The sequence below is a fragment of the Sycon ciliatum genome, chromosome 9, assembly GCF_964019385.1.
Source record: "Sycon ciliatum chromosome 9, ocSycCili1.1, whole genome shotgun sequence".
Classification (NCBI taxonomy): Eukaryota; Metazoa; Porifera; class Calcarea; order Leucosolenida; family Sycettidae; genus Sycon; species Sycon ciliatum.
In genome coordinates, this window is record NC_088651.1 from 10,210,878 (window position 1) to 10,223,377 (window position 12,500).

Genomic DNA, 12,500 nt, shown 5'->3' on the forward strand with positions numbered 1-12,500 from the left:
ACAGAGGCAATAGCAATAGAGCGCCATACCCAACAGCAGATTGGCAGCGGCATATGGCATAGGCTGAGAAGCAAGACCCTGACTGTTTCGCGGTTTCACCTCATCCCTCACCCGAGTGAGATCACATCAGCGTTTCTTTCCCGGCGTCATTGCTCCAGGCAACCAGTTTCTCATGTGCTTCCGCTATTCGTCAGGGCCAGCACAAATAGAGTTGTTCTATTTTTGTTGTATTTATCATTCTACTAGGGCCATCCCTGCAGACAATGCGCCTTCTTACAGGGTGCTCGAGGTAAGTGGGAAATGGCGTATTGCAAAAGAGGTTACGTAGAAGGTAGTTAGTTATAAGAACTTATAACATAACAGCCTTCTACGCAGCGTCTGCGGCATGACGAAGGAGGCTGCCTAGCAGCACCCCGATGGAAGAAAACTCCAGCTATCACTGCTATCAGAGACCAGGTACCTGTATGTTTTGCAAAGAGAAGCCATGTCGTGAAGAAGCATTAGGTAGGGCTAAAGCGAGGGTGTACTATCCCCTCAGCAGGCCTGGTCAAGGCTTCCGAAGCCAGCGTAGGGTGAATATTGGACCTAAAAACAAAGGAAACTCTGCAAAGAGGGGGCTGTGGTGCTAAGGCATGGCAGCCATGCACACATTTATAAAACAAGGCGAAATAATCATAAAGTTTTAACGGATGGCGACGGGAATATTTTTATGGCGGTGACAAATGGTGGCTGCTGGGTAGCCAAATGTTATCTTGAGACTCCGCTTGAAACGTCGCATGACTGTGTTGTGCAAGGTTACTGATGTGATGCCTTGTCTTTGAATCGGGATACCAGAACTCCAAACATGCGACTGTTAGTCATTTCGCTCAATTTTGCTACTTTATTCTTGCAGTCACCCAGATTGTATTGAATACTGTCGAATGCTTCCTCCAGCGTAGGGACAGTATGCCTGGGATATCTCTAGGTATGAGTCGTATGTCTTCAGGCAGCTCCCGTGCAGTAGCTCACGACACGAGGTAGAGCGAGGCCCAGTTAGCATCAGCCGCTGTTGTCTTGGCGGACCAGATTGAAAACTCCAGATACAAAATGTTTTACCAGTCTTGCTCTGGCGATTTTCTCGCCTTGTACATAATCTTCTGGCAAGAAAAGGTCAGATCACACCACTGTAGTGTCACTTTCTTTTGCTCTCCTTGCCTTTCCTCCCGTCGAATAGCAACAGTCCATTTCCTTCACAGTTCAGGATGATGGAAATTTATGGAAAAGACGACTACCATTAATTTTGCTGGGGCTGGGGAGTCACGGCGACAACCAGTACATCCTGGAACACAGCAATGGTCGTGGTTGGTCGGCATCCGAAAACAAGACAGCGAAAAATCACTCCAGCCGCTATAAAGCAAGCAAAACTGTTTCTTCCATCCAGATTTACAGCTTTAGTTCTTCATTAATAATCTCAACGCCGAAGGAAGTGCTAAAACTAGTAACGGTGGAACTGCATGCATTCCATTCATGCACGTGCAGCACCTGATCGCGTAAGCGCGCAACAAGCCTAAAATCCGTGTACTTTGCACATCCCGTGCACTTGACAAGCTAAGCCTGGGCGCATCAATCGCATGCCCTCTCAACTTTTCGAGGGCTTATTTGGCATATCATCTATTGTTTCACCCCTAGGACTTCAGATGGATCAGTTTGTTTCTTTGTGTTCTGTCTTCTCACGCAGTGTCGTTTGACAGCCAAGTCTTGCCCGCTTTCGAGAGTGAACAGATTGAGCGTCATCGTCGCTACAAGAGGTGGTTTCCGGAAGCCAGTGGCGACTACAGCCGCTGGGCGTCGGCCAGAGAACCATCAGATGTAAGCAGCCGTCCAGAATTATAGACCTGCTGCACTAATATACCGTAAAGTCGTGTATAAAAGCCGCCCCGGCTTATATTATGATTTTGTTGGGGGAAATTTAGTAGGCTTCTATATGAGACAGGCTTCTATACGAGGCAGGCTTCTATATGAGACAGGATTCTATGAGATAGGCTTATGTGTGAAATGTAGTACTGGTATTCTGGCTCGTCAAATACCGGTATCACCAATACCACCAGCATCACAGCCATTACAGCACAATTGGGTTTGTTTACACATCTTTTTCTACACGCGGGCACGTGCCCGGTCAGACGGCCGCACCAGCTGAAGATGTCCCTCTTCGTAGCTGGCCGTGGCAGCGTCAGGTCGATGTCGCTGTGGCGCGACTACTGCACACTGCCGCCGGCGCCCTTCTGCAGCTGCAACCCCAGCACTCGGGATGTTGCGAATGGCTCAACAGGCTTCGTGGGGAGCCCGTATTCCAGCATCTGCGCTGCAACTGCGTCAGCATCGCTGGCGGGTGTCTTGATGTCGTCCATGTAGTTATCGACCGCCGGGAATTCTTGCGTCACGATGGGTGTCAGCGTCATCACTGGCGGATCTCAGCCCCTGGTGATATCCAGGCAGCTACTGATCTTCAGGTCTTTCCCAGCCATCGACAGGCGCAGCTCGCGCGAAAAGGTAGGAGAAAGGCCAGCCACCAGCTGTGCGACGATCATGGCGTCTTCATCTCCGGTGACCGTGTGGCCAGAGAGAATGGCCAGGCGCTGAAGATCTGCCACATACGCATCAGCCGACTCGTCTATCTTGAGTCGACGGCCAACAAACGCATTGTACGCAGCCGATTCCGTCATGCTGAACGACTGGATCATAACCTGCGTCATCTTGTCTTTCTTTTTTCTGTCGTCGGCCGTCATCCTGCTAAACACCAGGAATGCGTCGCCATCCAGAAACAAGGGAAAGTTCTTCATCTGCTTCGCCTCGTCATCCCAACCTTGGATGTTCGCAAGGACCTGAAACTTTCCCCAGAACTGCTCCCAGCTCTGACCGGGTCTACCGCCGAATGGCTTCAGAAAATTGTCGATCTTCATCGATGCCATGACACTACTCCTCCTCTACAAAACCAGCTAAATGTCCCGTAAGATTCCCGGGTTCCGGCACCACGCTGTAACCGAATCACTTCATACTACTAGTGCGCTATTTCACCGCCACAGCCAATTGGTTACATGGGAATATTGTTACAAGAATACATGCAGAGGAGTAAATAACCTTGGGAGAGCAGCCGAAAGAATAACCGAACAAAAACCACCGGAAGACCCCAGCAAATCACCACTTCCAGAGCTAGAGAGAAAGATGTGTGCAAAAGTACGACACCTGCGCAAACGACCCTCTCAGCGTCGTACACTGTGTACGCTGAATACAGAGCACATTTTAGGTACCGCGCATGGACTGCATGAAGCCTGCGCCCGCGGCGACGCGCCGCAGCCAGAACAAGGCACAGGCCGCATGCAGTCTCAAGAACAAAATAAATACGAACAAATAAATGAACAAATAAATTTTTTTAATGTAAAGTAAACTGAATTCTTTGAAGAGAATAGTTCGAACAAACGATCAAGGGAAGTCATAAATAATAATAATAGAAAGAAGCAGAACAAAGATGGACAGGGTGGAGTTGCTTGGACCCAACGTAGACTTCTACAGTATCGTTGAATGCAGCAAGGAACGGAACTAATTACGTAAATGTAAGAAAACGATGTACCAACACTCAACTGTAGCAAGTCTTGAAGACGCATGCACCACAGAGAGAGAGAGAACAATTACATTTCACATGTTTTTCTGTTGATATCTGCTCTATGTCAGGAGTCACATGCACGTGTGGCTTATACTCAGTTATACATGTGACAGTGGGTGTACTGTAGCCTGTACGATCTACTAGTACTGATCTAGGACAGTAGGAGTGGGCGTAGCGTTGCATTTTGAAGCTGCTGCTACTATACAAGGGTGTGTTATGTGCGATTTGATGGGACGAAAAGTGCGGCTTCTATTCTTGGGCGGCTTGTATTCAAGTGCATTTTCTATACAGGACTTAACGGTATATAGAGGCCGGTGAAGGGGAGATCGTGCTTCTGTCATGGTGGCTATGTTGCTCACTGCGTTTCCATGGTTACACGTGTGTTGTGCTGGGGTTGTTGTGTTGCAAAAGAAGGATCCACCAGCGGGATTCGAACCCAGCACCCCTGTCTTTCCGGCACATTGCCCTACCGAATAGGCCACCGGGGACCACACACCCACACACCCGTGAGTCCTTCTCGCTACACTAGTGTCTATGTTGTTCACTGCGTTTCCATGGTTATGCTTGTGTTGCGGTGGTTCACTTGTAGAACATGCAACTATTCATCAGCTCGTTCTCCGAGGAACTGTCAAACATCTCGGTGAATTGCGATATTTGCAGCGACACAATATCACCGATACGCTACCGCTGCCTGACCTGCAGGGACTATGACATTTGCCGCAGCTGCTGGACAGGTGAGCTCCTCCTATGCATATTAGTACTACTATAGTTTTCTGCTCTGTGTGTATGTGTGTCTGTCTATCTGTCTGTCTGTCTGTCTGTCTGTCTGTCTATCTGTACTTGCACATATGTGTATGGGTGTGCGTGCATAGTTATCTTGAAAGTTCTGCTCATAGTGATGTCCTTTCAAACAGCCATACATGTATTTCCCTGGGTGGTGCCGGTATCATGCCATGGTAGGAGGTACCATTCATTTTCTCAAGACTCTAGACTAGACTAGAAATTGTGGCAGTTACTTGTTGAGTAATTTTGCTGGTAGTGAATGAAATTTCCTCTTCTCCTCTCCCCGTCTGCCCTTCCGCCCTCTCATTCTCTCTTCCGTATTCCACCAAAGCCCTCCATATACCGCACTATGTTGTCATGAACCTTGCAAGGCATGTACAAATACAATGATGTACAGTCAACTTCGCTTATAACGACACTCGGCGCGGCATCAAAAAGGTGTCCTTATTCGCGAAGTGTCGTTATACCCGAAGTCTCATTATATGTATTACAGTGGGATGGGACTTTGCTCTGGGCATGGAAATTCTGTCGTTATTCGCGAATTGTCGTTATATCCGCAGTCGTTATTAGCCAAGTTGACTGTAATCGGGACTGGTCCAGGCCACCAGCATTGCACTCTGGATCGGATTTCACCGAGCGCAACTGTGCTATGCCTCTTCAGAGTCATTACCTGTGCTGGCTGTTCTTGTATCCCACATTGTGTGTGCGTGTGCGTGTGATTTCACCGAGCGCAACTGTGCTATGCCTCTTCAGAGTCATTACCTGTGCTGGCTGTTCTTGTATCCCACATTGTGTGTGCGTGTGCGTGTGTGTGTGGGGGGGGGGGGGGGGGGGAGGGGAGGGGGTGCCTTGCAAGCTGTTGAATGGTGCAATCCCAGCACAAGTTGCTATGTCTAACATAGCTGTTCGCTATCATCGCTTCCGCAATGGGCAGGTCTGAGGTCGGATGTGTATGTGTGTGTGTGTGTGTGTGTGTGTGTGTGTGTGTTGTCCTTGTTGTGTTGTCCTTCACCTTGCCAGGTTTGGGCGAGGTGAAGAACTGCCCAGAAGCTGGTCCTGGTGAGATGCACACCTTCAATGAGATGCGGTAAGGGCTAAGCGATTCTTCTTCTTTTTTTCAGTCACTAGCAAGAGTGCATAAATAAGAGTATGCAACTGTGGTTGTGGGTCAGTGCGCTGCACGCTGCCTTCGTTACGTAACTTGCCTCCATCCCGCCCTGGAAGCCTGCACTCAAACCCACAATTTCTCGTACAAGCAGATTCGTTTTTGCTCGATTCAAAGAGTCCCGTTAACTCTCTTCGCGTTCCCGTAACGTAAGGGAAACCAGTTCTGCTCTACGTTCACGTTGAGAAATCACGTTACTGGGAATTTCCTGTTCCAAATTTGGCAGTTTTCTGCCTGATTTGAACGATACCCAGCAGATCCAGGCGCATTTTCTGTGCCTGTGCCACAATGTAGAGAACCTCATCTACGCGTAGAAATCTGGACCCAAAACACGCGAAGGCATGAACTTTAACCCAGACACCTATTCTGTACGTGATTTCTCTATGCTTCACGTAGAGCAGAGCCCCACTATTGACCGACTTGTTGTTGCTAGTAATTCCTTGTCTGAATCTCGGCCGACTCTAGTGTTGAAGTTTTGTTCGTATAATTCTTTGCGTTTTGGAACTAGAGTTTGGTTTGTGTGCTGTGTGTGTGCTGTGTGTGTGTGTGTGTGTGTGTGTGTGTGTGTGTGTGTGTGTGTGTGTGTGTGTATGTGTGTGTGTGTGTGTGTGTGTGTGTGTGCGTGCGTGCGTGAGCGTGTGTGTGTGTGTGTGTGTGTGTGTATGTGTGTGTGTGTGTGTGTGTGTGTGTGTGTGCGTGCGTGCGTGCGTGCGTGAGCGTGTGTGTGTGTGTGTGTGTGTTGCTACACGTGTGTGCACTTGCAGGTGGAGTTGTGACAGTTGTCGAGTGCTGATCAACGGCACACGTATCCACTGTGAAGAGTGTGATGATTTTGACCTGTGTCTGGGATGTCACTATGATGGCTCCACACCACTGCAGTAAGATTACAGTGTTATGTGTTACTAGCACCCCCCCCCCCCCCCACTACAGTTTGCATTGCTGTCATTTTTTTATGGTACAGTGAAACCTGTCTAAGACGACCGCTCAAGGGACCTTCGAAATGTGGTCTCTGTTGCCAGGTGGTTTCCGTATCCAGGGTCGTTTGACTGCTTATAGCATCCCTTGTTCTTGGTAGCAGTGGTCTTCTGGGGCAGGTGGTTGCCTTATCTGAGTGGTCGCCTTATCTGAGTGGTCGCCTTATCTGAGTGGTCGCCTTATCTGAGTGGTCGCCTTATCTGAGTGGTCGCCTTATCTGAGTGGTCGCCTTATCTGAGTGGTCGCCTTATCTGAGTGGTGGCCTTATCTGAGTGGTGGCCTTATCTGAGTGGTGGCCTTATCTGAGTGGTCACCTTATCTCAGTGGTCGCCTTATCTGAGTGGTCACCTTATCTGAGTGGTCACCTTATCTGAGTGGTCGCCTTATCTGAGTGGTCACCTTATCTGAGTGGTCGCCTTATCTGAGTGGTCACCTTATCTGAGTGGTGGCCTTATCTGAGTGGTGGCCTTATCTGAGTGGTGGCCTTATCTGAGTGGTCACCTTATCTGAGTGGTCGCCTTATCTGAGTGGTCACCTTATCTGAGTGGTCGCCTTATCTGAGTGGTCACCTTATCTGAGTGGTCACCTTATCTGAGTGGTCGCCTTATCTGAGTGGTCGCCTTATCTGAGTGGTCACCTTATCTGAGTGGTCACCTTATCTGAGTGGTCACCTTATCTGAGTGGTCACCTTATCTGAGTGGTCGCCTTATCTGAGTGGTGGCCTTATCTGAGTGGTCACCTTATCTGAGTGGTCACCTTATCTGAGTGGTCACCTTATCTGAGTGGTCACCTTATCTGAGTGGTGGCCTTATCTGAGTGGTCACCTTATCTGAGTGGTCACCTTATCTGAGTGGTCACCTTATCTGAGTGGTCACCTTATCTGAGTGGTCACCTTATCTGAGTGGTCACCTTGACAGGTTTTACTGTACAAGGGCCGAGATTTTCGGGCTCTTCGCCTTCTCCGTGAAAACATATTTAAAAAAAGGTTGTGCGTTCCGGGTCTCCGCCTTCTCCGCAAACAAGCGAAAACCGCACTACAGTGAGATGTCAGTGTCATGTGTGCAGCTACGCTGTACAGTATTGTATACCGTACAGTGACTCAATCTGGTAAATGTGCAATTTTTGCATTTCAAGAATTGCAATAGTTCACGATAAGAAACTATCGCGGTTTTACCTGTTCAGTCGGATCTTGTACTGTCTACAATCAATGTACAGAGCAATTCGCTGTGATTCTTTTTTCGCAAATGTGAGATGGGCGTAAAAATAGCAAATAATTAATCTCTAGCAAAAGTTTCTCGCTTTAGAGTATATACTTAGGCACCACCTGACTTCAGAAGCAACCTGTCGTCAGAGAGACCGCCTGGTATTTGAGACCACCTGGTATTAGAGACCACCTGGTATTAAAGACCACCTGGTATTTGAGACCACCTGATATTTGAGACCACCTAGTTTGAGATCACCTAGTTTGAGACCATCTAGCTTTGGAGACAACCTGTCTGTTAGACGACCTCAACAATGACTTGCCAGGGTTCCTCCTTTGGCTAGAACGCTGCTTGCATTCTGCCCTGTTGGGTGTGTCTGTGTTTTGCTATTAAATTTTGTGTTTGTTCATCCGTGTGTTTGTGCACTCGTGCGTGTGTGTGTGTGTGTGTGTGTGTGTGTGTGTGTGTTTGAAGGGCCTAGGGGACGGTTGCACTTTTTGTAGCTCCGTTTTATCTGAGTTTCAGCCGTTCCTCTTACTAGTCTTAGGCCACGGGGTGGCTCTGGGCATGGGTCCACCAGAGTCGCCCCTGGCGTGTTTCTGAATTTGCTGGGGCGAGGGTTCCGCGACGCGGTCGCCAGGGCAGTGTATTTTCTGTCACGACCGTTGTCGTCCTCGTCTCTCCATTCGCGGTGGTGTAGCTGACCCCCGAATGGTTTCAAACTGTGAAGCTCGGAGTACAGTGGTGGCAGAGGCATGAGCTGTGAGTGGAGACGGTTGCTGGAGATGGATGGTGATGAAGGGAGAAGAGTTAGGCTGCCTGACGACGCGTGGGAAATTGTTTGATCCTGCAATTTCAGTTCGAGCGCGGTGGACTTCTAGACGATGTGTCCTCATGGCTGTTTTTCAACGCTTGGCCTATCGCTGATATCCCTGCGTGGAATGTTCTTCCAGTGGAGTCCAGGTGGGACTTCGGGTGCCCACACTCCATCACCTGGTTGATTGTTTCGGAACTGCAATAATACAGGTTCAAATAATTATTGTTTCCTTTTTGTGCATATCTCTTGTCATCTCTCTTTTCTATACGTCGCACACCAGATGTACTACTATCGCTGTCTTTCTCCTGCTATCTCTCTCTGCTTGCTGTTTTTGTTTTTGTTGCCACTGCCCCTCATCATACCCATGCTTGGGTGGAGGGCGGCGTGACCCGTTAGGGTAGCTGTCAATACAGTACAGTACAGTACAGTGTGTGTGTGTGTGTGTGTGTGTGTGTGTGTGTGTGTGTCTGTGTGTGTGCTTGTGCGTGTGTGCGTGTGTGCTTATGTGTGTGTGCTTGTGCGTGCGCGCTCTCGCTCGCTTGTGTGTGTGTGTGTGTGTGTGTGCGTGTGCGTGCGTGTGTTTTCGTAGACATCAAGCATCTCACCGGGTGTCCCGCGACTGCACAATAGTTGGACGCGAGCTAACTGGTGATGAGCTGCTGGATCATAAAGACCAGAGCGGACCTGATGGTAGGCACCGCTATTTCCAAGCATGTGTGGGTGTGGGTGTGTGCATGGGTGTGTGGGTGTGTGTGCATGGGTGTGTGTGTGGGGGGGGGGGGGGGAGGTACTGTGAATGTTACAGTTCATTGCCGAAGATTTGCACCAGAACCGACCCGCGTGCAATTTGGAGGTGCTGTAAAGTCGAACTCTGAATGGTCTCAGCATCTTTATTGTTGGTGCAAGAGATCTACAATGTATGACTGTCTGTGTGCGTGGTTGTGTGTGTTTGCGTACGCGTGTGTGTGCGTACGCGTGTGTGCGTGCGCGTGTGCACGCTTGCTGTTTTTCTGATGTCGTTGTCTTTGCTGTCTTGTCACTGTTGCTTCTTCCCTTGTTGTTTTCTTTTGCAGTGGATGCAGCACGCTTGCTGACATCCTATGTACACCACCACGCATGGAACCTCTTTGCTTCTTCGGCTATCTCTCTGTCGCAATATCTACAGAACAATGCTGCAACCGGTATGTGTGTGCTTCTGTGTGTGTGTGTGTGTCTGTTTGTGGGTGGTGTGTGTGTGTGCGCGCGTGCGTGAACGCGTGTACGTGGGTGTGTGTGTCTGTCTGTTTGTGTGTCTGTGTGTATGTGTGTGTTTGTGTGTGTGTGTGTGCGTGTGCGTGTGTGCGTGTGTACGTCTTTCTTCTCTTTCTCAGACTCCTCCTGACTTTTCTTTCATTCTCCTGGGTAGTTACCAACAGCCAGTGTATGCCGGAGTATGTGGTGTGATGTGTGTGAAAACAAAAATGAAAAAGACCAAAAAGTAGGGATTCACTGGCCAGAAAAAGCCACTTCATAGCTGTGTGGTGTAGACCAGGCTGAATAGTGGCGGTCAATTCTTCAGCCTTGCAAGCTGTTGAATGGTGCTATCCCAGCACAAGTTGCTATGGCTTCTGCTGTAGCATTGCTATCATCGCCTCCTCCGGCGATGGGTGTCCAATGGTCCAATGGTGTGCGTATGTGTGAGCTTGTGTGAGTTCGTCTGCACCCATGTGTGCCTGTGCGTGTGTACGCGTGCATAATCTATGGTGTATCAGGTCTGTTGATAATTATCACTGGTGGGAAACGGTGGCCAAAGTTTACTGGCTGCGTTCGATTACGCCCATGAATCTGTAATTCTGCAAGAATTCTCTGAATTTGCAGTAGAATTATGGTTACATGAGGAGGTGAAAGCGAAGATGTGACAGTGTGTTAGGCCTTTCATCTCACATAATAAAACCCGAGATTTTTTAGTGACGTCAATAAACAAACACATCTTCGCGCCTTTATCCTCAGCTCCAACCTGACCCTCACTGGCCTTTTGAACGAGCTGACAGAAAAACTAGTATTTCATGGAATACAACTTGAATTGGCAGGTGGCACTACAAAGTCATATACCATAGGAAGCGTGCAGTCCACACCTTGGAAACATGACACGGATAACGGGATAAACGGAAGTATTATACATTCGGCACCGCAGCCAAATAACACATAAAATAGTGGTCAATCCAACAGATGTGGATCACTAGAGCAGACAGTCAACCCACTGCTTAGGAACTGTGACAGCTAGGGTGGGTAGAAACGGAAACGTTCATCATAGAATGGGTGGGAACACACTGTCACATCTTCGCTTTCACCTCCTCATGTAACCATAATTCTACTGCAAATTCAGAGAATTCTTGCAGAATTACAGATTACATTTCAGAGGTTCCAGCTCGATGCTCCAGTGTGTCATTCAAAGTGAACAAAACCTAACATCGGTCTGAAGAGGCAGACACTGCAGTCGGTCCGGACTGAGCGATCAATCAGCATTCAGGACAGCTTGGGTGAACTGGGCCATTGCAGATGGCCGGTAGTAATGCCGAATAAACGTGCTGGGACCACTCCAATCAGCGGCGGCAAGCACAACTTCCATGGGGACACCAGAAGAGCGAGCAGCAGACGTAGCGGCAGATCGAGTTGAATGACCAGAGAACTGTGCAGTGTCTACTCCACATAATCCCAGTCCGAACGTCCTCGGCTCGCACCGCCTGTGGGATGCTGTGGTGGACGGGACCACTCGGGCCGTTGAGGCCTGTATGGAGCAGGTCGGCTCGCGCGGGAATACGCCCCGGGGCGGCTTTGCCAGGGCCTGGAGGAAAAACCCTCTGACGAAGAGTGATGGTGGGTCGGCAACCGATCACGACGGGTGTTGGTCCAAGCTGACGTGGACTTGGCGAGGGTTTTCCTCACCTCGCCTTTCTGCTCCAGTTCCTTGTAAAATGTGTCACCAAACAAGGAGGTGCCCTCCTTCGGCAGCGGCAGCTCCTTCGCATCCTTCGCCAGTGCCTTGTGCCCTGCACCCTCCAAGATGGCGGCACGGCGATGAGCAGTCATCCGGGCATTGGCATGCCCCAACAGTACCAGTGATCGCTGAACAGCATCCAGGACTACATCCGTGGGAACGTCCATACTGTCCCCGTTGCTGATAATGTCTTCCCAGAGTTGGGTCAGTGGGCCACACGCCGACAAAAAATTCTGCTGTAATTTGTGCAGGCCACTATCCATGGTCTTCGGGAGTTCCTCCCCGAGCCAAGACGCAACGGCGTCGTCCACCGTTGGCACAACACATGCTGCGGTATCGGGACGTGGGTCCTTGGAGGTCATCTCCTTTACTACAGCATCACTTTGGATTGTCCGGAAATACTGCTCTACATAGCTCTGCACTTCTGGAGAGGCTTTATACAAATGCCTGTTCGTGGCAGCCTCCTCGCCCTTGGGATCGAACAGTGGGCGAGCCAAGGGAGTTGCCTGGCCAGCCAATGGGCCCTCCGGCAGATGCGACAGTCCCAGCTCCGGGGATGCGCCTGCAGAAATTCCATCTGGAAAAACAGAGTTCGTATGTGCCAGACCAGCCATTGGGTCGTTCGGCAAGGATGACAACCCCAGCAACGGGGGCGCATCCACTTCCATGTTCAACACGGGTACATCCTGCGTAGCAGCAGGGGATTGGTGCCCATCAGCAACGTTCAACGGGGAGGTAGCCATGGCCAGAGACGGATTTCGATCCAGGAGAACAATTTTTGGCATCCACACAAAGCGAAAGCGAGAGAAAAAAGGCCAGTGAGGGTCAGGTTGGAGCTGAGGATAAAGGCGCGAAGATGTGTTTGTTTATTGACGTCACTAAAAAATCTCGGGTTTTATTATGTGAGATGAAAGGCCTAACACACTGGAGCATCGAGCTGG

General features: G+C 49.6%; 1 protein-coding gene across 3 annotated transcripts in view; it reads left to right on the forward strand.

Moving 5' to 3' along the window:
- LOC135825307 (zinc finger ZZ-type and EF-hand domain-containing protein 1-like) overlaps positions 1 to 12,500 on the forward strand; it is a 116,369-nt gene that overhangs the window by 73,289 nt on the left and 30,580 nt on the right. For all 3 annotated transcript variants that reach the window (XM_065338045.1, XM_065338047.1, XM_065338046.1), the window contains exons 54-59: positions 1,718 to 1,848; positions 4,230 to 4,374; positions 5,444 to 5,510; positions 6,353 to 6,466; positions 9,172 to 9,272; positions 9,656 to 9,763. In XM_065338045.1, the coding sequence (XP_065194117.1) occupies positions 1,718 to 1,848; positions 4,230 to 4,374; positions 5,444 to 5,510; positions 6,353 to 6,466; positions 9,172 to 9,272; positions 9,656 to 9,763 (666 nt within the window). The remainder of the gene's footprint in view (positions 1 to 1,717; positions 1,849 to 4,229; positions 4,375 to 5,443; positions 5,511 to 6,352; positions 6,467 to 9,171; positions 9,273 to 9,655; positions 9,764 to 12,500) is intronic.